Source organism: Hippoglossus stenolepis, chromosome 16 (genome assembly GCF_022539355.2).
Source record: "Hippoglossus stenolepis isolate QCI-W04-F060 chromosome 16, HSTE1.2, whole genome shotgun sequence".
Lineage (NCBI taxonomy): Eukaryota > Metazoa > Chordata > Actinopteri > Pleuronectiformes > Pleuronectidae > Hippoglossus > Hippoglossus stenolepis.
The window spans coordinates 22,472,430-22,499,813 of NC_061498.1; the positions used below are offsets into that span (position 1 = coordinate 22,472,430).

General features: G+C 39.4%; 1 protein-coding gene across 3 annotated transcripts in view; it reads left to right on the forward strand.

Annotated features, from left to right (window-relative positions):
* Positions 1-27,091, forward strand: part of sept12 (septin 12) — a 65,382-nt gene extending 38,291 nt beyond the window's left edge. For all 3 annotated transcript variants that reach the window (XM_035180831.2, XM_035180834.2, XM_035180832.2), the window contains 9 exons: positions 4,310-4,717; positions 9,973-10,101; positions 19,399-19,480; positions 20,268-20,405; positions 22,421-22,538; positions 22,883-22,978; positions 23,233-23,329; positions 24,458-24,509; positions 25,699-27,091. In XM_035180831.2, coding sequence (XP_035036722.2) covers positions 4,310-4,717; positions 9,973-10,101; positions 19,399-19,480; positions 20,268-20,405; positions 22,421-22,538; positions 22,883-22,978; positions 23,233-23,329; positions 24,458-24,509; positions 25,699-25,864 — 1,286 coding nt within the window. In that variant the 3' untranslated portion in view covers positions 25,865-27,091. The remainder of the gene's footprint in view (positions 1-4,309; positions 4,718-9,972; positions 10,102-19,398; positions 19,481-20,267; positions 20,406-22,420; positions 22,539-22,882; positions 22,979-23,232; positions 23,330-24,457; positions 24,510-25,698) is intronic.
* The last annotated feature ends 293 nt before the right edge of the window (positions 27,092-27,384 follow it).

Sequence of the window (27,384 nt, forward strand, 5' to 3'; positions counted from 1 at the left end):
AGATCTTGGGTTGTCATGAACGTGTCTGTACGGAGAATCTCCTGCTGTGTTGTTCATGTGTGAAAGGCAAACTCAGGAGAAAGTCCACACACAATTCTGGACATCCTCTGGAGTTTATGTCGGAAAACCCAGCATTGTCTGTGCCATGGAAATTTAAAAAGCACCCATTATAGTGCATAATACAGGGGAAAGTTGAGGTAAAGCTCAACTCAAAGCAAATAAACTTTGACACAATGTGAGTGATGAACAAGTAAGAGCCAACAATTCTTCATTTGAACTCAGACGCACAAAACTGTACCAAAAACATGTAAGATGTTATTAAAATGACACAGCAGTTTGTTTTCAAGAAGTACTACAGCAGTACAGTGGCTGCAGCAGAAAACCACTGTGCACTCACAGCAGAGTATGTTAGTTGTGTTCCTAGCATAACAGCCCCTCAGATCTGCAGAGTTATGAGACGCCGCAGAGACCACCACTTTCTGTCAGCAAGTGTGAATGTGAACGCAGTAGAAGCCATGCTGCTCGATAATTGCATAGATCAATGCTTCATACTTTATCATTAAAATGATTCAGTGTGAATTTCAGTCAGCTCACCACTTGGCTATTGTCTGTCATCAAATCATCACTCCAAACTCCCAACTGCACTCTCTTTTTGGTGTACTGCTCTAGCCCTTGGAACTTGGAACTTGGAACACATGTTGTCAATTAGGAATCACCATGTGGTAAGTTCAGGCTGAGGGTCCCGTCAAGCTGAAAAGGACTTTAAAGCTTTGGGGGAATTCAGTTGGCGTTGTTATGGTACACACCTAAGTGTTCATGGTCTGTCATTGACCAGACTTGAGTGGGTTGGGTTTGGTTTGGACATGTCATGGCAGAGTTTGACTAAAGGCTGCAATCTGCTTAACCATTGTTTTACTGCCTAGTGTCTTTTTTTCTGAGAGCAAAGTCTCACCAACAATTTGTCATATCTGACAATCCACCGATTAGCCTTACGTACTTGTGAAAACATGTAGGTTTAGAACTTTTATCTGATCACTCAACTTTTCCATTCATCATACTATTATTGTCACAAGTGAGTCCAGCTTTTAAACACTCTGAAAGAAAACTTGCTAAATGTTTGCATCACTATCCCCATTTGGATAATGCACATCTGTAGACTTCCGCCCAAATGTGATGCGGTGTCTCTGCAGCACGCATTGTAGGGTACAGTCAGACCTGAAAACCAAAAATCGAATGAGTAATATGATGAAAACCTGTTTATTTGACAGTGAGCAGGAGCAGGACCAGTTGGAGGGAGAGGGAAATGCATCGCAGACCAATGTCTAAATCAGAAGTGATGTTGTCGAGATGGACTCTAGTGCAGGTGTGACTGACATACTCAGAGCTGAACAAGGCCAGGGTTTTTTCCAGTTCATCAAGTGTGTGATACATGTCCAGGTTAATGGGCTCTCACATGTGACACATTGATAATCTATCAGGCTTACTTTGAATCCCTTGTAGTCAAGCTTCCAAAAAACTGGATCCCACATTTCCCAAAATGGAACCAGTTTGAGGTCTCCTGTTGGTAGCCTATTAGTCTATAGCCAAGACTTTTTAAGGTTCTCTTGAGCCACAGACAATACAATATGTATTTCATAGGCGTGGTAAGAATGTAAAGGAAATGTATCTTTATGTGAAATTTACATGGAGTCCTCCTTTAACTGTTGCAATTTAGCTACAAGGTTGTTGTTTAATGGCACTGAGGCATCTGCGGATGTTAAACCTAATTACCTATTCAACAAATACTTTCCCTTATGTGTTTTATTCATTTTATATTTATACAGTAAAACACTTCCTGCTTCATTAATGAAAAAAAAGCCAGACTTGTCTGTGTCACCAACTCTGCCCTTCACTGCCCTGACTCATGAGGAGGATTAGTTCTGTTCCAATGGATGAACGGAGTATATTTATAGCTGATTAAATTATGTGGACTAACACTTACCATCAGCCTCTGTGTGTGTGTGTGTGTGTGTGTGTGTGTGTGTGTGTGTGTGTGTGTGTGTGTGTGTGTGTACAAATACAATTATAACAGTCATCTGAAACCAGCATGACTGAGACGTGTGTATGTATGGGTTTGTATTTTGAGAGTAAGGTGCACACACACACACGCACACACACACACACACACACACACACACACACACACACACACGCACACGCACACGCACACACACACAGCTTTTAGTTTTCATTGGGATTGTCAGCACCATTCAATCCTCTTACAGCACAGACCAGACTACACATACAAACCCGTGCAGATAACAGAAGGGATAGACTTGTGTTACATATAGTCCAGCTAAGTCCTAAAACGATTGTATGTTGTATGTGAAGATTCTTGTTTCTCTGGAGCTTTGTAAACCCATATATTTCTCAGTCCCCTGTGCATGAGTTTATAAGTTTGTTTTTTCACATTCACTAATAACACTCCATGTAAATTGTTTCTGATTGAAACTTTGTATTTTGTCAGTGATCTAGTGATATTGACCTGTGAAGCCATATGTTTTCTTAAATAATATTTAAAAAAGCAAAAAACAGTCAACAATAACAATGGCATTTTTATTGTGAGATTAATCATATTAACTGTTAGCAGTTTAAATTATATGTGAATTAAATACTAAAAAATACTAAAAAACAGTGTCTCACACACACACACAGATGGGATACAGCAAAATATCCCATCTTCAAACTCATCATCAATTCTTTTCACACTGCCTGCTAATAAGCTGGCATGGGGTAATGCAAGCAGTCAAACACGCTGCACCCCTCATCTTTCTAATGTATCCCGTGCTTTAACAAGTTTATCGTGGTCCTCCCAATAGTTATTTGCTTCATGTTAAATCTTTTCATGTGAAATACAGCCTGTTTGACTGTTTAGCTTTTGACATTTTGTTGTCTAGTTTGAGGTAGCTGCTAACTAACTGTAGGCTAATGTTATGTGTGGCTAGAGTTCCTCCGTATTATCTCCAGAGGAGGTGCATGTGTGAACGCAAACGTCCAAGTGAGACACTGCAGTCTCTGTGGACTTTCTCCACCTGGCCTCCTAGTATAATGTCCGTAGAAAGCCAGGAGAAGTCGATGTGGGAACACAGCAGGAGATCCCCTGCTGGATACACCACGAGCGAGTTGGGGGTTGATGATGCGTCTAACACGCGACAGATGCAAAAATGAGAAAAACTATAAGAAAACAAATATCTCCCGGGGGGAAAAGCTGTGTCATACATGTAGAAGACACAGACAAAGGTGTAAAGAGTGTTTGTGGTGATAATAGCTGAGACCGGTGTCTTTGTGTTGTAAAGAAAATCACGTGATCTCCGCAGCAGAGTTAATACGTCACTGCCTTCCTCTGTCTGCTGCTTCACCTCTCGCCTGAATAGTGCAGACTCAATGTGGTCGGCCATCTGCCTTGACCAGTTGGGGTGAGCAGAGAAAAATGGGGAGGACACATTTGCACTGGTTGCCTGTAATACACTGGATTGATACAAGTCTCTGAATGGGCTACAACTGAGTTACATAGCTAACTCTCTAGTTAACTATGTCCCCTCTGGAACACTGAGATCATCTGCAGCAAATCTGTTAGAGGTCCCTAACAACAGCCGAAAGAAAATCGGCGATGCAGCTTTTGTAAATTGCACTCCAAAGTTGTGGAACAGACTTCTGCTAGAGTTTAGAGAAGCTAGTTCAGTAAACGACTTTATTAGAAAACCTAAAATGTTCCCCTTTACCTTCACTTTACTTCAGCACAACTAGATCTTGTACTTGCCGGCACTCCTGCGCTATTATCATTTTTTTAATCATTTTATCTCTTATATGCTTTTTTTTTTTTTATTACATTTTATTTCTTATTCTTTTTTATTTCCTTTTCTTTAAAATGTCATTTCAGCATGTTCTTATTTTGTTTTCAATAAAATTTGAACATGGTTTATTTTCATCTATATTGTATATAAAGCACTTTGAGCTGCATTTCTTGTTTAAAAAGTACAAATATTTTTATTATTATTATTAAATAATATAGTTAATCCAGGTGCCCAGATTTGTTGCTACACAAACACAATGGTATACTAAACCTGACAACCTCAGTCTACCAGCAACACAATGATAACCTGCTTAGTGAGCAGGATGGGTTTAATGAGTGCAGTCAGTTAAACAGTGACTATTGAAAAGAAATGAAAGCTACATTTTCAGTGTGTTACAAATAGTGGCACATGCAGACATGACCCTCCACGAAGCCAAATCGTTGAAAAATACTGAGAAGTCTCTTTTTTACCCACAGACACTGCTGAAAAGCTGGAGACACCCCCGCCCACCCCAATGGAGGAGAGCGAGGAAGAAGAGGGAGGCATCCTGGGACAAGAGCAAAAGGATGAGGACAAGAATGATGAACAACCCGCCAGCATGCCTACCCAGAATTCCATGACAGAAAAAGAGGAGAACTGTTTGAAGGTTTGCCCAGTGATGGAGGAGAAGGGGAAGGAGAAGGGAATGAAGGAAGGAGAGATGAAGAAAGAAATGGAGCTGGAAATAGAGTTTGATGGGGAGCTCTGCCAGTCATTGCCTGGCCAGCAGATTAGCTTCATCCGAGGCACTGACCTGTTTGGATACGTGGGCATTGAGGCAGTACTAGACCAGATGAGGCGCAAGACTATGAAGGCTGGTTTCGAGTTCAACATCATGGTAGTTGGTGAGTCTCACCCACATAAACACAAAGCAATCTACATTTGCTCTCCTTCATCGTGTGTATGTCTGCGAGTGCGTGTGTGTGTGTGTGTGTATGTGTGTTTGCGTGCCATGTGCACTGGCATGTGTGCGTTTGTAATACTGATTTTTTCATATTGAAATAGGAAGTGAGACTGTGTGAGGGGGAAGTGGTTTTGCTCTTTGCCTCCACACACAAGTAGAGACGAAATGGTCCTATTTAGCTTTGACTGCTTTGATAACTATTTCCTAGTAAATAAAAGCTAATTATTTCCATCGTGTTTTGTGTTGACAATAACTTATTAACAATTGAGGTTCAATTAGAATATGCAAACATGAAAAGGGGACAATATAAATAGTATACAGTAGAGTTTATGCCTGCCTCACAGGATAATGTCAGAGTGGCTGTTTACGAGCTGAATAAAGCTGCTTTCAGACATGCACTGAACTCTGCAAATGTCCAAGTGAGACACTCCGCAGTCTCTGCAGACTTTCTCTGCTTGGCCTCCTACTATGAGGGGGTTGATGACACTTCTTACATGCAACTTACACACAAAACAAATAAATCAGACGAAGAGTTAAGAGAGTTTGTGGTGATAATAGCTGAAACCTGTGTCTGTGTGTTGTCAAAAAGATCACCTCATATTTGTAGGTGTTTATACATCACTTCCTGTGTCTGCCTGCTGCATCCGGCTGCTTCACCTCTCGCCTTAATAATGAGGAGGATTTGTTTCTGTTGTGAACGCGTCTGTGCAGAGAACCCCCGGCTGTGGTTTGCGTGTGTGAAGGACAAACTGTGGCTGAATTCCGAAGGTCAAGTCTGAGAGCGTATGAGTGTAGAAGCTTTAGAAGTTGGGTGATGCAGCAAGACAATCCTATATTTGTTTGTATGGTGAGTTTAGTGAAACATCAGATTTAACAGGGATTTTATCTTAATAAAAGTATTTAAATGATGGGCGTAAAAATGATAAAAGCCATCTGTGCATAAATAATGGCTCAATAATACCACATAAGTATGTGCTGCCCCATGTCAACTGTTCATTCACGAAAATGACATCAAAGAGTAAAGAGAAAAAAGACTTTGGATAATGAAGTCCTGATTTTAGTGATGCCGAGAGTAAAGTTTGAAGTTTTTAGTCATGGTAAAGTCTCCATTACTGAAATGAATTAAAAAATACGTGCAATTAGAGGTGATGTTAGACTGGCATGGTTTCTATTATACAATATTTCAAATGTTCAAATAATTTGACAATCCGTCTGTGGCGTGTAGAGCAGCTGGCCATCTGACATTTACAACAAGATCTAGGCTCTGTCAAGGTGTCAAGGAGGCAGATGATTTAAAAAAAGTAAATTTTAGGCAAATGATTTGAAAATAATTAACATGGCGACAATTAAGTCCAGCCAGCCATTTCTGTGTGGACCTTGCGCAAAACGCATTATTTTGCAGAACAAAGGAGACATTTAGCATCTAAATCAATTAGTTTAATTACATTAATTTAGAATTATATCGAATTGCAGACTAAAACAGTGTCAACATGATTATGAAGAATGAAAATATATTTATTTATAATTAATTATAAATATATATAATCTAATGAAATATACAATCCATTAATGAAAATCTTTTCTATTTGAATAACAGCAAACTAATTTCAGATCATTCCTTCGACAGGTCTGAAACAATCCTAAATTCTTGTACCTGTAAGAAATCTCATAATACGAGAAAAGTCAAATCACTAAATCACTCTTACGTTCAACTTAAGAACAAATCTGTTCATACCAATGGTTCTTGCATGATGCCAAAGAATCATAAATGTGTTAGTTTATAATATATAAACTAACATGTTTAAATATTATATCAGTTTTGTTAATCCAAGGAATTGTTTTGACTTATGCATGTAATTATAGGCACTGTTTTTTTCTAAAAATCTAATTAGAATTTTGACCACCCCCCTGCACAAGTCAGATGAGGATGAACACTTAACGTTGCTGTGTTTGTCTCTGATGCCTCCTCCACTGCTTCACTTTGGTGGAAAGCAGGTGAGCCAACATATTGCATGGTACAAAGTTGAGAAACAGCCATACATATGTTTGTTACTTTGCTGTCAGTGGTGTAAAACTCAAAATACTTCTACAAGCTGCTTCTCAGATGCTTTGGTGTTACAACCCAGAATGCGTCTAGGAGTAAGGGTAACAACATAGAATAACTACACCCTAGACAGGGCATCGGCCACCCCATTGTCAGAGCTCTTTTTGTGTTTTATCACAAGGTTCCACTCTTGAGCCCAGTGCATGAGCCGTTGGTTGTGATTATACATACGTGCTAAAAATACGAGTGGGTTTTGATCGGTGAAAGGCAAGTTAAAATCGCGGACTCTGTTGAAGAGGTGGATGCACAGCTAATCACCCTCCGCTACAATGAGAGCCGAGCAAGCGGTGGATCGGCTTTCATCATGGGACTTGTGTGTCGCTGTCACGCCAGAGATATAGTTTCAGCATGTTGATGTGAAAGACAAGAGTTTATTGCTTCCGATCAGGAGTACTAACTACATAGTCTATGTCACTCAGCTTTTGATATTGTATGGCCAAGAAAAACGTGCAGACAGAGACGAGGCAGGGACTGTTAACAACACCAAGACCTTATCACCTACATTAAAGTGACGAGCTACCGGGGAACGGTCAAACTGGGCTTTCATCTCTGTCTGGGAATTTGCAAGCGCTTCTCTTGCAAAGGAACAAGCCTGTGGTGTAATCGTTCGCGGAACTTGCTCACATAGTCCAATACACTTGTTTTTGGAGACAACTCTGTTGAAGGGAATTCATCTTGAAGTGCTGTCAGAGGCCCACGAACAGTGGTTCTGAAAACTAAATCTGCTGGACTGAATCGTAATGATTCCTGCACTGCCTCCCGCTGCAAAAAGCAGAAATGGAATACCCTCATCCCAGCCTTTTCCCATTTTTAAACAAAATTTAGAAATCATGGATTTTAAAGTTTGATGCCACCATTCCAAGGGTTCCTGTGACTCCAGGTGGTAGGCACTGGAAACGGTGTGTTGGATGTCTAAGGATTTAAGGACCTGTTTGAACAGTTAAGACTAAAAATGTGTGTGAATTTTATTTGTTTTTTCCTGCTAACTGGCACACGTGGCAGGTACGGCAATAGTTACTGACATCAGACGTTAAGCCTGGCCAGAAAAAGTGTTTTAGAATGAGCTTGTATGTTTTGGTTACCCCTAAATGGCCAGCCCACAGGCTTTAATGAGCTAGAGTCAACACATGCTGACAATAAATGGATGGCACAACAATTTGGCGAATTACACTCCAGTCAGATTTTTCAGCCATCAGTGATGACCATGTGCGCATCAGAACATCATTATCTACAAAGTAGCTTGGTGATTCCTATGTGCGTTGCTTACTACTCACCACCGCGGCGAAGCATTTTGGTAACTCTTTGTAATGAGTCGCAGCTGGCAGCTGAAGCCAGTCCGAAGATGATATCTCCTGTTTTGGTATCATCTGCCAAATCTGTCATAAATACTCTGTCAGATAAATCAATATCCTGATGGTTTTGAGCCTCCTCACAAAGCTTGCTACTACGGCCGCGCTTAACTAAACCAAACCAACTAAACTATAGCCCACCAAACAAACCCTGAATCACAGAATACGTGCCTCACACATTACCATTCATCAACAATCCTAGAGCAAACCAATACTCGATTACAAAACACACACGAGTTAACATGACACAATAAGAGGCACCGAGGCGAACTGATCAAGTGAAATCTCAGCCGCCCCTGGCAACATTACACAGGGTTTCTTATATTCTCAGCCACGAAGACAAGGGAAAATTGGAGGAGGAGCCAGCTACCCCTGTGGAACACTGGGTCCTAAAGCCAGTGGGCGGAGCAGGGCTCCAGATTCCCCTGGAGGTGTGTAGGGTGGAGGAGTGGTTCACCTGTGGGAGAATAAAACACACTGCCCCACATCTTAATCGGCAGCAAGGAAACAGCCTTAAGATCTTTTTTAAGCATTGTTTTGGATATGGAACAACTGAAGTAGTCTGCAATCGCCATCAAATCATCTTTCCTGCATATTTCTATTTTTTCAAATGTTGGATTTTGGAGGAACTCATTTAATAATAAAAAAATAGCCATTTTAGTATTCATGCGAATCACTCAGGCACTAAACAATCAGGCTTATGGTTATACGTTATGGGAATTAATGAATTTACCCCAGAAGAGCCCCCAATTATGTTACAACCCAGTATGCGTCTAGAAATAAGGGAAGCAACACAGCGCTGATTTTATCTGGCAAAGTAGTCTTTTATTGTAGTAGGGCAAAATAAGATCTACATAAGCAATACTAACCAGCATTGAACAATATGAGGACCACAGGGTTATGGGCAGGGTGCGACGCAAAATCATAAAATAAGTTAAAAGCAAAACCCCTTCCTAGACCTAGTCCCTACTCCCCTACCAAGGAACAATAACAAAACTAAACTGTAGCCCAAACAGGAACCCTTTTACCACTGAATGATTAAATCTCAGTCGCCAATGGCAACATCACACAGGGTTTCTTAACCTTTCGGCCACGAGGACAAAGGAGCATCATTGGTAGCTGGTGAAATTGGAAGAGGAGCCAACTAGAACCGGGGAATACTGGATTCTAAAGCCAGTGGGCAGTGCAGGGCGGCGCTCCAGGAGGAATCCCCTGGATGTGCGTATGGTGGAGGAGTGGTTCACCATGAGGGAGAACAAAAAAACACAGCACCACATTTGAATCAGCAGTAAGGAAGCAGCCGAGACACGTAACAATTGGCATGATTGTCCAGTCAGGATGGCTTTACTTCCTCGTGTCATTCATAACATTACTGGCTTACTGTACTGATAGTTCAAGAGGGCATGTAATATTTCAGGCTGATAGTGAGGCCTCTACTGAATCAAATCAAACTGGTCATTACATTTGTAATATTAATTAATGTTAACATTTTTAATAAAGTAGTGTATTCCTGGCTTCCGCTGTTTAAAAATTCAAAATTTGGATTTTGCAAAAAGAAAGTTTTTTTGCACATTGAGACACCTTCGAAAGTAGGTGTAAACTGGTTGTGTTAGAGCTGTCCACTTTTGAACAGATCACCCAAGACACATGTTAAATCCAGGTATGAACAGGGCTTTGGCTTATAATATACACTCTGATATTCACTTGGAGGGGGTTAAAAGCCTTTGTTTTATGTGCCTGCAGGTCAGAGTGGTTTGGGGAAGTCCACACTTGTCAACACTCTATTCAAGTCCAAAGTCAGCCGAAAGTCCTGCATGCCCAACTACGCAGAGGAGATCTCCAAAACAGTCGAACTGCATTCAGTCAGCCATGGTGAGTCCACACACACACACCCACACACACACACACACACACACACACACACACACACACACACACACACACACACACACACACACACACACACACACACACACACACACACACACACACACACACACAGAGAATGTTTTAGGATTCTTGAGGCTATGAGGTATGTGGATTTGTCCCTTTATGGCTTTAGAAGAGACGGTGTACCTTGAATATCAAATATGGGCATGTGTTTCTGTTCCCTGTCCTCCCCTGTCTACAACATTTACATTTGTTCTGGCCAGTGTGAAGACGTTATGACTGATGAGCTTTCACATGCTACTTTCACATCACTTTCCTTTTTCTGCTTGGCTCATGACCATGAAGCCCAGCTTTGACTGCTTCCCAACCAATTCTCTAGTTTTTAGAGGGGTTGCTTATCTGTCTGTAGATTAATCTAGATTAAGTTTATTTCACATTTAGATTTTCCCATCTACATACTGCTATATTTTGTGTGCCTTGACATTTTAGTTCACCCACTTGTGATGTTTGCTCTCATAGGGATAGTTTCTTGCTTAGACGGTACAGGGCCTCCGTTGCTATACACATTAACATTTAATTTGGTTTCATATCTCAATAATGTCTGACGTCCACACTGCTTTGGAGGTTTCAAGCCCCTAAAACTGAACAAACTGTTCATATGAACAGAGGTCATGTTTGTTGTGAAACACTGTTTTAAAGTGAACATTTATTAGTGTGGAGGTAGCCTGAGACAAAATGGTTTTCTAACTATGCTGAAACACATAACCCTCTTTGACCTGTTGAACAAACCATCTCGTTGTTCCAAAATAAAGAGTAACTTAACACCCCTGACAATCTTAGAGGTGTGTGTTTACAAGTACAAATCGCATGCTTCTCATGCACCACACCCATACTTGTGACACTGACAGTGTCGTTTTTAGCCTGGTAACTCTTTAATATTGCTCATAAAAACAAAATTGTAGTTGTCTCCTCTAGGATGTCAAGTATTAAGCTTAACATCAGTATTGACACATCTGCTCTACAGGATGTGATGCGATTAGGTTTCTGCACTGTGTTGATATTTCACCATGACACAATATAACATCTTCAACTGTCCGAGGTTTATACCGTTAATAGTGTGGTTCCCTCATTTCAGTCTTTCCAGGTAAATGAAAGCACTACAGTCAATCAATGAGCAGGACTGATTCACGATGACATGAATAGTTATTATTTTTCGACATTCGCAAATGCCATACTAAGACTATAAGGACAGTTAACATTTCCTATTTAAACTAGCATTTTCACATTTTCACTATGAGCATGTAGGCAGGTAACCTCGCAGAGAAAATGTAGCACTCAGAATATATAGTCCCTTTGTGAAGTATGTAGGTAGTCCTTCTTAAACATGAGCCTCTCAAGAAAACTCTGGTCTTGTATGACAGTTGGAGAGTGCTGCTGAACACACACATCATCCCTGCAAAAAGTCTAAATATGGTCATTATTCAGAGGCAAACTGCAGATCTCTTCCCATCACATCATCTATGACCTTTGCAATCCACGAGGTTAGTGAGAGTGACAGGAAGATGTATTAAATGGGTTAAAGCCTGAGTATACAAACAAATTGATAATGTTATAAGGATGATGAAGGCTCTTATGAGCTTGTTACATGTTAAGAGCCCTACCAAAACTGATTTTTGGGGTTGATATTAAGGAGTAAAACATGTCCAATGTCGATGTATCGGCCAGTCAAAAAAAAAAAGACAGATATCATTATCAAACACTATGAAAAAGTTGTATGATTGAGGGTTTTATACAATTTAACCATTGACTTAATTACAAACACCTACAAATAAAAAGAAAAAACAATACAAACAAATATATAGAAGTTGTTATTAAGACAATAAACATTTGTAAACATAAATGCACATCTGCATTCTTTATTCTCTAAAATAAAAGTTTTCATATCAACGCATATTCCTTAATTAAATTTAGATAAGGAGAGATAATTAAAATCTTGTAATTAAACTCAAATGAAGTCCTCATTTGGTGAGGATGTGCTCAGCAAACATGTCTGTTGGATTGAAGTATCAGTGTACAAGTTAAGGACATTTGGACGATGTGTTTTTCAATGAGGAATCAGAAATCTGTGTTCCCCATACAAAACGGTCCAATAGTCTTAAAAATCCTCAGGGAGAATGGTTGCTCTGGACCACTGTGCTAAATGAACACGTCAACAACAGATCCATTACCTCCATTCATTAAGTATGCCATGAAGTTAAGCTGCTGTGATGAGGATGTGTGGAAGTGAGGCTTGCCTCCACATGACAAGACTGTCAGAATGAAACTGACAGTATATAGTATATAACCAGAGGCAAACCACAGCTAACCTTTTGCTCTTTACCGCAGATCAAACACTATACGGTCATTCTGCTACATTTTCTATCGGTAAATGGTTACTCTCAGTCTTTTTCCAGTAAAGATAATCATCTGTCTTGTTGCTGTATTCAGTCCTCCCAGTCACACCTCACACTTTTCACATAGGGTTTTTATAGTTACCACCACTGCCTCAGGGATGAGAAAGGTTTAGTCTCATTGCCTCTGGCAACAATGCTCTTGTCTCTGTCAAAATCCTAACAGTGGAAACTTCCCTGAAGCCTCAAATCTGGAGTTAAACATCTGCAGTGACAAACTCCTCACTGCCTATAAATCCTTTGGAAATGCAGTTACACAACAGTGACCCTCGTAAAAATTCTGTATGCTTTTGTGTGTGTGTTGTTGAAAAGTTGTTTTGTGGGTCATTGGTTATGGTTAGTGTGCTGAAAAGTGCTGTACTCTTATGCACACTGAAATGCTTGTGTAAAATAATTAGTTATTGTTCTTTTTACTTTTAATTAAACAGTTGTATAATAAGATTTAAATTACCATAATATTTTATAATTTTAATCTTTAAAAAAACATCTGACAAGTTACAGTGCACATTATATCTTTTTAATTGATGGAAATGATGAAGAGGAGAATATTTAGTCACAAAACCAGTCACCCATCTTTAGGTTTTCAGACTGGTGTTTACATATTGAATGTGTTACATGTTCCATAGTTTTACCAATACAGCTTTTAGTTCAAATGTTCTGTCCAAGTGTAGCCCCTTAATTTTGAAAACCAATTTTATTTCTCTTCTGAGTCGAGAGATGGCTCAGGACATGCTGTGACTGCACTCAGGTCAGTCACAGGTCTGTGGATGCTGAGCTCCATGTCTGCGGGCCGCTCGGATATTATTGAAAACATTTTGTCTGAACCCGACCCGGCATGTCGGTCCCGTCAGGCTCAGGTCGAGTATCCACAGACGACCAGCTGAGGGTTCACCTGCAGACCTGTGTTTCCAATGATGCCCTGCTCCAGCTCAGATAACTATCCATAAAGAAATTAGGTTTACACCATCAGAGAGGAAATTATCAAGATAAAGATACATCACAGCGGACAAGAAAGAAGGATAACATTTAGATTGAACATCACCTTGTACAAAGTGTGGAGGCCTAAGTTGAAAAATGATCCTGAAGATGTATCAACACAATGGAAAGCTGAATATAGGAATACAGAATTTGCTTCACTAAGGATTTGCTCAATCAATGTTGACAAAGAGGCTCTTGATACAGTGTGGTCAAAGATAAAGGAAGCCAGAGCACTATGTCAAAAAGCTCTTCCCTTTGTCACATTTCCCAGTGTTATTGGTAAAACCAGCCCAGATTCCATCCACCTCTGTTGTTCTCTCCACAGGACATTTTTTCCCTTTGTTTTAATTATTGTCATGTTTTCCTTATCATTTAATAATTTGAGGTCTAAAAAACTAAATTGGATATTTTTTTCTGTAAGGGACCTAAAGATTTCATTTAGGAAAGGCTTATAGAGAAACAAATGAAAATTTGTAAATTACAATGAAATTAAATTAATTGTGAATAGATGAATCGACTTGGCACAGACCCCAGTGAGAAGTTGAATGCCACGGAAGCAGTCCTATGAATTAGGTGCTTTGGATAGAAGGAGACTCGGAGAGTATGTCAGGCTTTGGTCAAAACCAGTGAGAGAATAAAATGATACTAAGCCATGTATCTGCATTTTCAGATGGATTTGCTATTGTATTCAACAATTGCCTTGGAAAAGTCATATTCAACAAAACAGATGTAAATAGTCATTGTTTTAATTATGAATACAAAGGATTTGCTCTTTATGAATCCAATAAATGAAGCTAACCCCGCGAGCTAGTTCAGGCAGCCAACTCGAGCTGCGCTGCTCCAATCATGTGACATACATCATGTGACATACATCATGTGACATACCTCACTCTCCACAACCATCTATAATACACACCCAGCTTATCAGGTGGTCTATTTAAGCAGAGAGGAATTTCCCATCATCCCCTTTGCTCACACTGCTGCTGCAGTATTGCTACCAGTTGCTTCAGCCCCTCCACCACCCCAGCATCCACCTGTAGGCTCCGACGGGGGGGTTACAAGTATTTGCTCATCACTCCCATCAATCCTGTGTAATCATATGGGGGAGTGATTAAGTTGGAGCCTAGACGCCAAACACTAAACCTGTTCTACTGCTGCAATAAATGTTGGAACGTGAGTTGTCTGACTGAAATACTATAAAATGTTATGGAAATGTTAATTCAAGTTTATTAGAGGATAACAGGTGAGTCATTATCAAACAAATCTCAAATTCTACCGTCAATTCTTCAAATATTCAATATTGTTTTGTGAAGAAAAAACTCCTGTGGCTGGAAAAGAGGAAAAGAGAAAATTAATTGATGAATTAATTGATTAAAGTCAATTGTTATTTAGGAGTTTGACACACATTTGAACATGAAAATAATACCACAGAGGAAGATAAACACAAAATTATTGAACAGCATAACAAGCTTGAGGACATGTACCATTGACACTAAGGGTGGTTGTCTCTGGCCGAAGTACAAGTGGATACAAGAAGGGAAATTACTCTTTTTTCAAACAAGAAAAAAGCATTTGAGAGAGAAATTCCAACTGATCCTTAAATATTTTCTAATAAAAACTTCTCCTTTGATATTCTTTTGAGATATGAATGTAACTACTTAATTGATTAATTGAGTTATTCTCTGGTGAACATCCGTTGATGTTTGAAAACTTCACTGCCCCTTCAGCTAGCTCCACCCCTCACATTCATGCGTGCACATTACTGAGGTGCACCTCTGATTAGGAATTAAAGTCATTATTAGATTATCTCATTTGAGATGTTTCAACTGCCCCTTCAACACTCCTCCAACCCCCACCCCACCACCTCTGTGCACGAGCATGATTGTTGCTGATTGGCTGGAACAGTGTTGTGGTGCTCGAGTCATCCAACTTTCTTTCTTTCCCAAAATACAGAGTCAGGCTGAGTATTTAAACCCCATTTTTTTCTATTACTGGACCGTGAGGAGATATTAGCAGAATTGGACAAAAAGTGTATTGAATTAATTATGGCTTACCGTACCTTTAAATACAATTCCCACAACTGATCAAAAAGATTGTTGATTGAGGAATTAAATATTGAAGAGTTGTAATTAATTTAATTCATTATCTGCACACATCACCTGGCTCAGATGCTCTGACAGCTAAAATCTACTGACTGCTGTGAAATACAGTAATTTCTGTGTAACTCTATGCTCAACAAGAATTGGTATTCTTCTTGTTGTTTGCATTATACCTTTAATTTGACAGTCAGTTGTTGACTACACACAGATGTTATTAATCTAATATTTCAATATGTATATAGCACTGAATCATTTTGCTAGTTGACATTATAATGTCCCAGACCTTTGCTTGATGAAATTTGATCTAACTGGACCTCTCTGAGTTTTAATTGAGAACCTCTGGCGTAAAGCATATTGCTAAGTTCCTCCGTACCACGCCAGACTTACATAATGGAATTTCAGGTGTTCCAGGAGCGCCCCGATTAAAAGTTTGTGTAACAGCAAAATCAATGTAAACCCGTTATATAAGGTTAAACTACATTGTGTTGTTTTAGGGTGAGCTAAAGGCAATATTGTTAAAACCTCTGATTGCACAAAGTATATTTGATAAAATTGTTGGTTGTGAATTTATCATATTTTGAGTTTTCTTGCGTTTAAGTTTTCAAGTATCCTGGGATTTTGTTCATGAGTGAGGGGATGATGTGCAAGATGGACAGGCGGGTCGATGCAGTGTCAACATGTGTGGGTGTTGTACCAAGCTGCTGTGGTGAAAGCTTTCAATTTACCGGTTGAGACTGAAAGAACTAAGAGTGGCAGAATACAAGTGGCAGAAATTACCTTTCTGCGTTGGCTCAGCCTTAGAGATAGGGTGAAGAGTTCAGACATCCAGAGTAGAACTGTTGCTCCTTCATGTTGCTGAGGTGGTTGGGGAATGTAGTCAGGATGGCTCCTGGGTGCCTTCTTTTGGAGGTTTACCAGGCCTGCCCAACTGGGAGGAGACCCTAGAGTCTAGGGTCTCCTCCCAGTTATGTAGGCCCTCTAGGGCCTAGAGGGCCTACATATCCCAGTGTGACCAGGAAGAAGGACGTCAGGCTACTTCTCTATTTATTACAGTTTTACATTCACCCACTCACACATTCATACAGCGCATCTATGCGCAGCATTTTCTCTGAGAAGAGGCAATTTGGGGTTTCATTATCTTGTCCAAGGACACTTCGTCATGCGGAATGGGGAAGACTGGGATCAATCCGCCTACCTTCTGGTGAGAGTACGACCGCTCTAACCCCTGAGCCACAGCCGAACTCCGGCTCTAATACACCATTATGGCACATAAACACCAATCAGCCAAAACATTACGAGAGATAAATTATTTTAATGTTGTGGCTGTGTATTTTTGAAAAGGTTCCGTCTGAACCATAAATTAAATGATTATATTGATTTGCAATTTTGAGTTCATCATTATTTTTAATATCATCTTTTTGATAATATTTTATGAGCTTGGAAAAGCTAAGTAAAAAAATATATATCAGCCACAACATTAAAACCAGTTACCTTTTTAATGTTGTGGTTGATCAGTTTCCACTTCCCAAAAGAAAATATATGTTTTATTGAAACTAGATGGATAAAAATATGGGCCCTTTTGATGCAAATGGGGACATATTACCATACAGTGTTTTCTATTGTAAGCTTTTTATATACAGTCTATGGTTGTAAGTATGACTTTGATTGTTGCCTCTCAGTGTACACACATATTCATATACACACATATATATTAGGGCTGTCAAAATTAACGCGTTAACACTGGATGATTAATTTGTGGAATTAACGCATACATTTTTTGAACGCATTAACACATGTGCAGAATGACCCGCTCCATGTACCCATACCCGCCCCCACTCACTCGCTCAGAGCGACACACACAGTGAGATCAGAGCTCGTTCACGTGAAGCAGCCGGTCAGTGACTTTGTAGAAGAACAGTGAAATACAGAGTTTCTCTGGTCTCAGCTGATCAGTGATCAGCTGCTTCATGATCAGAACAGAAGCTGCAGTTGGTTTGTACCGAGCTGGAGTTTCTGTGTCCTCCTCTTCTCTGCTCTCACTTGAACTAATAAACACTCATCACTAGTTATCAGGACCTGATCAGTACATGAAGTAACTTAGTGTTTGTTTGATTGGCTCCAGAGTTTATGAGGCTGCATTTAAACATCATGAAAATGACTCGTCAACGTGTTGTGCTCAGTACAACACGAGACGTGACGCTCAGTCAGGACTCAGTGTTAAAGTGAGAGGAGCGACACGCAGACATGATCCGACACCAGTGATTCATAACCAAACACATGACCGAACGTTTGTCACCTAAATCATCCCAATAAAAAATGAACTATGAACGTGAACTAGTTAATTTTCATCTGCATGAACTGAACATGGAACTCGTTCTTTTTAAGTGTGAACTGGCTCAACACTGCTTCTACAGATGGGCTCAGATTCAGATTTCACATTTAATTGTATAAAGTTTTGGTTGTTTGTTTGTTTGATTTGAAAAAGAAAAGAAAAAAGGTTTATTCAAACATCCTATATTTGCTTTAAAAAAAATGCCCCAATTGTTTAGGATAAAGGTTCTTTGAGTTTGATAAAAAAAAAGTGTTCTAAATAACATCCTCCTATGTTTGCTCAGAGGCATAGCAAAGAGACAGTTAAATTTAATTATGGTGTGGTATGTTTTAGTTTGATTTTATTTTATTTTTCAATCTTAATAACTATCATTTGGACTTCTTATCAATAAAAGAACAAATGTTAAATGTATATATCCGCCTTCTGTCATTTATCTTTCCGTTCCCACAACAATATATATAGAAAATGGGGATTTTTTGGGCATTTAGAGATGGTGCTTAATCGTAGGTCTCCCTACTACATTATAGTGATTTTTTTGATATATTTCTAGGTGAGTTGGTGCTGAAGGACCGGGCTGGGTTAGTGCTTGGGCCTGTAAGGGCTGGGCTGCGCCACCACTCACTTGCAACTCACTTGTAAAGCTGAAGTAGATCTATAATAGATTGAAGTTAACTGGCCTATGTACAATTCTCAGTCATTCCGGTTGACTGGCGCAGACACCCACAAAGAGGGACTTTATTGCAGGTTTGTGAAAATCGTAATAGTCAGGCTCCAGATGTTTGCTCTCTTGCTTAAGCTCAAAGGGGATTTTTGTGTTCTTACTCAAGAATGGCAATAGACTAAAATGATAGTCTTTACTTCCCTGTTCAGCTTTCCTCAAACATTCACACATGGCCACACCCGTGAGAGCTCTTACAATAGAGAACAGGGGTTGCACAGCCCCAACCCCTGCAGGTATCCTGAGATTAGTTCAAACAGCAAGATCATTTGAGATGGGTAAAAATAGCAGTTAGGACAATTTAAAAACACTATTAAATAGTTGACACCCAAATGTATGCCAATGGCTGTATACTGCCTTTACTGTGTTTTCAGTGAAAACCTGTTTACTTTATTTTTAATTCCCATTCTAATTAACCTTCCTCTTACTGATTGTTTGCGTAGTTGCCTTGAAATAAAGAGCATTTATTCTCTTAATCAATTAGAAAATGTCTGTATGATATAAGCCTCTCATTACATTTCTAAATTAATTAAATTTCTCACATTGGCCTGATTCTCTCTGGCCTCTTGTGTAAAACTTCACATGCCAATTGTTTTTCAATATGATTCCACACTGACGGATTTGACACATCACCATGAGGATTTGTTTGATGGTCTGGGCCTGCAGACAATTGCGTATGTAACCCCTCTGTCCTCTGTCCAGTGATTGAGGAGAAGGGAGTGAAAATGAAGCTGACAGTGATCGACACTCCAGGATTTGGAGACCAAATTAATAATGAGAACTGGTGAGTGACAATAGGGGGGGGTCAATGAAGAAAAGATAAATGGAGAATATGACTTGCTGTACTGGCTAATATATTATTTATATATAACTCTATAACTGAAATGTAACAATTATTAGCTTTCCATCTCCTTTGTTGTATTGTTTGTATGTTAAAGATTATTACCCTGCTCTGGATCATAGTGTATAAAAAGTATTGTCTCTTAATTTGAATGTAAATATCTCAAATTACCTAGATTTACCTTAAATCTTGTCGCTGCTTTAAAGATTTATATACTGTCTGCGCTGTTTGCAGGATTAAAATTAGCACAAACACACACACTGTAGATTCCACATAAATCAAAACATACACCACCCTACTAATCCATATTTTTGGGTGAGTCCTGTACCACAATGTGTCATTTTATATGGCATTCACTGCTATATAAAATGAAGGCTGACTTCGTCCCTCCTTCCAGTTCAAGCTACAGTCTTGTTTTGAACACTTTTTAAAGATGCAATATATTTCCATGCAGCTACTGTTGTTGTGCCTGACAATGTAAAAAATCTAGCCTCAGAATGTTGTGCTGTATATGCTGTGATGAAGTGACATACTTGAGCAATTTGGAATCTTACTTCCTTCTTGAGAGCTCGGTGGGTAGCATAACATCTCATAACCAGGAACGTCAGAGTTCAAGACCCCTTGTGCAGTAGTCGGAAAATAGATTTTCTTGATGCCAACCTTATGCATCTTGAAAAGAACAGAATATTCCAGGCTCTCACTAACTCTTCTCCGCCACTCCTCTCATCAGCTGGGAGCCCATAGTGAAGTACGTCAATGAGCAGTATGAGAAATACCTAAGAGAGGAGCTGCATGTGAACCGCAAGGCGAGAATACCTGACACCAGAGTCCACTGCTGCATCTACTTCCTCCCTGCCACCGGACACAGGTCAGTACTCATTTACTGCTGGATGCAGAATCACATTTCTGCACACACCCAATTGTTCCTCTCAATTTTGTTTTTCTATTCTAAAAGACTTGTTTATTTATTGACTCAGTCACATATTTCAGTCATAAACCATGTTGAATTATTATTAGATCGCAGTCCAGAACGAAGCATGTGCAGGTGCTAAGTAGGTGCCGCCTCTGTGTGGTTCTGTCTTTAGAGCTGGCCTCTCAGAATCAAAATTCCTACTTGTGAACTCGATCCAGCTCCTTCAACTTCATGGGGAAGCTAGCGGCACCCATGGCGGCGTACACTGTAAAATATGAACTAACCAAAGGACAACATTAAGCATATTTTCAATTCAATTCAATTTTATTTGTATAGCGCAAATCATAATATACATTATCTCAAGGCACTTTACATTGAAGGTCAAGACCTTCAAAATGTTTATGGAGAAACCCAACAGTTCCCACAATGAGCAGCACTTTGGCGACTGTGGAGAGGAAAAACTCCCTCATTAAGAGGAAGAAACCAGCAGAACCAGACTCAGTGTGGGCGGCCATCTGCCTCGACAGGTTGGGGTGAGCAGGGAGAAATGGGGAGGAGAGGAGAGATGGGTGGAAAAGAGGGGAGAGAAGAGAGAGAGATATGGGGGTGAGAGAGGAGAGGGAGACCAGGAACATGATGAGGTATCAGCTCTGACTAGTTATAATGAAAACAATAACCGTGTAAAGATGCAATTGATTATTAATGATAGCACCAACAGTTCATATAGTAATAAAGTAATAATAGGTATTATTGTTAATAATAATAGCAATAATAATAATAATAGTTGTCATCCTGCAGCTCTGGAGTTGGAGACACCTGCAAAGAGAGAGAGAAAGAGAGAGAGACTGGGAGGAAAAGGACACATAGTTAGTGACATGTAAATAAATGAATGTTGGGGCAGAGAGACGGAGAGAAAGGGACAAGTGCTCAGTGCATGATGGGAGTTCCCCCAGCTGTCTAGACCTATAGCAGCATAACTAAGGGATGGTTCAGGACTCACCTGACCCAGTTCTAACTACAGGCTTTATAAACAAGGAACGTTTTAAGTTTAACCTTGAATTTAGAGATGGTGTCTGACTCCTGAACCCAGAGTGGGTTCCTAATGTAACTTACTTGATGTGTAAATATGAAGTCAGTGTTATTAGAAACCAGGTTATGGTAAACAATCTTTGCTTCATTTATGTTTTCAAGGAGATTGTACTGCTGATGGTTCAGCTACAAAAAGCAAGATAACGATGACAGTAGACAAAATGTTTTTTTTCAGAAATCCGTATGGTTTTAGCTCGTTGTTTTCTAACAATGATTAGGTTTGAATTAATTCTTTGGAGGGCACTTAGGTCTTACTACTACTACTACTACTTGGGAGACTGCATTATTTCGTAGTAGATGACATTATGGTATGCAGAATGGATAGAATTTTTAATGATTTTCCAATCGAACCGCTGTAACATCTTGAGGGTTTTTCTGGATCCATCCATCAAGTAGAAGGACCAGGATCATATTTTCATCTGAGGTTATGTTTTTGTTTTGTTCTTCTGTCTCTTAGTTAGCAGGATTACACAAAAACTATGCTGGATTTCCAAGAAACCTGGTGGAAGTATGTGGTATGGGTCAGGAAAGAATCCATTAAATGTTGGGGGCGGATCCAGGAATCTTTTTTCACATTCTTTAACATTGTGATGTAGGTTTTTTTTCTACATTTTCAAAAATCAGACATCCAATGTCGGATGTAGTGAATTTGTATGTGGTTTCATAAGGACATTGGTGGAGTTATGTGGTCTCTGAGTGCCCTTCAAATGTTTTCCTTCTAATGATTGTCAACAAATCCCAGGATAAGGCCAAAACCAACAATGTACCATATGTAATCTCCTAACAATGTCTAAGTGTTGGCTATTTATCCACAGTGTTACATATAGGTTACACAGATATTCATTGTTGTCCAAACTGATCAGAAATGTGTCTGTTCCCAGGTTACGCCCCATCGATGTTGAGTTCATGAAAAGGTTGGGGAAGATAGTGAGCATCGTACCCGTCATTGCCAAAGCTGACACGCTCACAATTGAGGAAAGACAGGAGTTCAAAGAGAGGGTGAGGGAACACACATACAAGCTCTGATTGTGCAACATTAAAAAATGTGACTACATGATTTACTCAGCACATCGAATTTGCAGCAAGAGACGTGTTATATCTTTTTTTATTTACTTTGGACTTTCATAATAGATATAAATGATAACCTGTTAATATGGCCATATAATTGTGACTCTGTCAGCAGTGTGGACTTGTCATAAATGGTTGTCTGTCTGTGGCTTGCATAACTCGAGAACTGTTCATCACGCATGGAAAATATCTAACTGTCAGTATGCTGCTTGGCCATAGCTGTCAGTGTATACCGGACCTATTTAACCTGTGTTTAACCTTTGACCTTTTGACAGATCAGGCAAGATTTGGTAGCCAATGGGATTCAGGTTTACCCCCAAAAAGAGTACGATGAAGATCTAGAGGAGCACATCATCAACGACAGGATCAGGGTAATGTCTCTACACCTTTTATTTAGTCAGTTTGAGAATGACTCTGTCACAAAGTATTTTTGTTTTGGTGGACATGCATGAAATAAACAGAGGAAATCACATGTAATCTTCCAGTTTGGGTCATCTGCAACTGTTACTTTTTACATAAAGCTTATTGCTTCTACCCTGCAGCTTTTTATCTTTTCCTCATGTTATAACGAATGAATCAGTTGTCAAATAGGCCTGAGTCAGACTTTCTGGTATTGTGTGTCCAGGAAAGCATTCCCTTTGCTGTGGTGGGCACCGACAAGGAGCACCAGGTGAATGGAAACACGGTCCTGGGCCGTAAAACAAAGTGGGGAATCATTGAAGGTAAGGCTTCCCTTTCACATCAGTAAAACCTCATTTATGTATGAACACTAACTTGTTTCCACTGTATACAGATTGTGATCTTAATTTGGCAAAGCACATGAGTAGATGGAGTTGAAGCTTCAGAGAGTACAGCAGCTGCTCCGGTACAACCTGAAACTTCCTGTGTAACACACAACGCATCATTAACGGACTCTGGAAGACATCTTCATGTCTTGAACTATTACTTGAACTATAATTTCTCCCATGGCAGAACCCTCACTTATCACTAGAGTCAGACATCCAGTTTCCTGTTCTGTCACAGGAATGACAATCACCACTTTGTAAGCAGCAGCTATTGTATAAACAGTATATCTGCTACAGTTATGTTTACCTGCCATCACGTCCATCACAGTGGCATGTTTACCTGTGTCATTCCTGTACTGAGTGCGTGCGTGCGTGCGTGCGTGTGCGTGTGTGCGGTGTGTGTGTGTGTGTGTGTGTGTGTGTGTGTGTGTGTGTGTGTGTGTGTGTGTGTGTGTGTGTGTGTGTGTGTGTCAAATCCGTCATATGAAAAGAGTCTGACTTGGATTCATTGTATAAAGAAATATGAATCATTATGGAATTTACAATAGGTTATTATTGTATTATTTTACTGTATTTTCAACTGTCAGTTCAGTTTAGTCTTTATTTTACTACATGGGTAGTTTGAGTATACAGATGGTATAAAAGTAATAATAATACAGGTAAATAGTAATAATAAAACTAGGCATCATTTAACAGCATCCCCATTGGCTATAATAACCCTTGTAATTGCTGCTTAATGAAATAGAACATGTACAGATACATGAATCTGTAAAAGTGGTTTGTCCAACACAAGGTCCAGTTATTTTGGACCATCCTCACACATTACATCTGCACAATACCATTAGGACGATAGTGCCTGTCTAATTCCACACATACTCCCTTCTCTGAGTATGTGTGGAATTGTTCCACCTTCTGGTCTCCTTGATGCATTAAGTCCACATTAAAATCTTCTGCATAAGACATCAGCTGCTGCCTGAGTTCTCCTTTCACCAGCTTCCAGAAAACTTCCGTAACACTAATCAGTTTACTTCTTAACTGCAACAAATCTTTTTTCTCTTTCCACAGTTGAGAATGTTGCACACTGCGAGTTTGCCAACCTGAGAGATCTACTGATCAGGTGAGCATACAATACTGCTACACTCGATTCTTTATTAAAATGCTCACCAACATCAACTGGGAGGATATCATCCATCTTGTCCTATATTATAAAATGGGACAGCTTTTGACTCTGCTGCCTATAACAGTATGTGTTCAGTTTAAAAAGGCGAAACAACTGAAGTTATGTCCCTAACATCCACTGGTGGCCGCTAACACCTACTTACATCTTCTGGTAGTTGGTAACTTAATTTGTGTAGGAGACCTTCAAACGTACAAGGGATATTCACCATCTTGTCCTATATTATAGAATTAAAGAGATGGGATATTGAAAGTCGCTGGAGATGTTAAGGGATCACTACAGTTTTGTAGATGAGGGTCATGTGACAGAAAGCAACTAAAGGAATGCTAAGGCTGCCAAACTGCTGCACCGTGTACCTTAAAATCTTAATCAGTTGGAGAGCGGCTAAAAATTGTGAAGAAATAAGTGATTTGACTAGTAATGTAGGTGAACTGACCCTGAAGTGGTCTGAGAGAAGAGAGGTTACAGTGTTTTTGAGGTGAAATAAATCCCATAACACAGTAAAACCCCAGGATCTACCTTTTGGGTAAGGTGCTGTAGAAATAAAATGTACTATTATTATTATTATTCATCTCTCTATGACATGTATGGCAGTGTCGGGTATAGAGACAGACAGACAACAGTAACACTGTCCATGCAGGATACATCCAGGCACATATTGAGTATAGGTCACCCAAGACACATTCAATGAAGTTAATTATGTAAAATGGAGGGAGTAATGCGAAGTAAAAAAGACTCTTTAGGTAACATTTACATACATATAGCAAGGGAAATGTGACTTGTACTGTCAGCAGTGGAATGGATAATTATACAAACGCAGCTGAAACAACTTCTGTGTAGATGCATCAAAATTATCTTTTTAACAAAATATTTGATGAAAAAAACTCTAAATATATTGATTTGGAACATCAATATTGTAAAAGCTGCAAACCTTTGCAAATAATGTAGGGATCAGTTATCACTTGTGATTGTTGTCATATTGACGTCTTCAAGAAAGACCAACTAGCCACCTGGTCGACAGGAACCGTCGTGAATTACATATACTAAAGGTCTGAGCCGGATTATAAGAAAGAGAGCAGCAAAAACAATATGATGTTGTTAATCTTTCTGTTTACGTGTTTTTGTAAAGGTCTCATCTGCAGGACCTGAAAGAGGTGACGCACAACATCCACTATGAGACCTACCGTGTACGACGGCTCAACGAGAGCAACATGAACTTCAGCGAAATGGGACTGTCCACCAGGCCACTGGAGAATGGAACTGCGGACAAATGTGAATCAGAGAGTCACCTCTAATCTCTCTGTCGTCTCTGCTGATGCTCCAGCACATAAAAAATGAGATGCAGAAACGATTTTTTCAAATATGTTTTTCCTTTTTTCATCATGGGACCAACTTGTTCATTGTTTTTAAATGAGAAATTCTATTACACAAGACAACAAATATGATTATATTTTTCAATGTGCGCTTATACAGTATGTATTTCCTGGAAGGATGGAGACAGGGCAAGGGAGAGCAGGCAGAAGAAGATGGCACAATAAGAGGGAACATAGATATAAATCTGCCAGTTGTATTAAATTTGAACAGACCTTATCACCTAATGGCAGCATTGGACCTCTCTAAGGTCCAATGCTGCAGCCATGTTTTAGTATCTGTTGGAAGGTCTGGAAGTAGATGAGGGGAGGTTGTTACAGTACGAGATTCATGCTCATGTTCAACTATCATATGGGCAGAATGTTTGGGTGTCACACTCCCACTTTGTACAGGTGTTCACACACATTTACTAATGCAGTGTATCATTCTGTCCTGGTTGGTTTTGAATATGACCTGAAGGAGAAGCCAATCATGTTGTTGCTTCAGGACAGGTTTTTAATTATTTTGACGATTAATGTAACAATGAACACCAAGCAACATACAAATAGTTAAAGCATGCGGAACAGGTAAAATAACCCCCCTCAATAAAACTGTCAATTTAAGAATATGAGCCTGTTCAGTTGCCAATGCTGCCCTCTTCCTTTGGACTTAACATATTACTTAAAGTACTCTTGAATTGAAGTACTCAAAACTTGTGAGAATCAAGTCAACCCACGTGCTGTGGAGAAGTGGAGGATGTGCCCCTGGTTTAAGTTGCTTTTATAACAAGATAGCTGCCTTTTATAACTGAGCTGCATTAATTATATATGTGGCTGTAGAAAATATAAACAAAATGATTAGACTGTAGAATTTTGGAGGACATGTCGTAATTCATCATTCTGAGTTTTGACATTTGCTAGCTTCTTTTTCCAGTCAGGTCTCTATGTCTACACTTACATGGATAAAACTGAATATTCTGTTTATGTTTTGAATATTTTAGGACCACACTTGAGTCTAAGATACTTTTTTTAAACATGTATTCCCTATTAAAGTGCCAAAACAACTGCTTGATTGAAGTTGTTATCCTCTAACTCATTTTAAGCTAAACTAAACTCCAAAATGTTTTTTGTAACATTTGTAACACAGATAGAATAAAACAAGTCTTTATGTCATCAGTGTTTAATCTTGTTCAATACTCCGCCCAGTGGATGAAATGTGCACATGGTGTTTATTCTGAGATGAACAACAAAAACTCCAAGTCATACAGACAACAGGTTGCTCGGAGTAACCAGGCAATGTGTTTACATGCACTGTGTTTACTTGGTTACTGTCAATCTGCATTTACATGCATGCAGCAAATCAGTTAGTGGTTTTATTATGTTTTATATGGCCCACTGATTTTAGCTGTGTGTCAGAATTTAACTTCTACTATTACACGGTGGCAACCAACTTATTTAGACTTGTG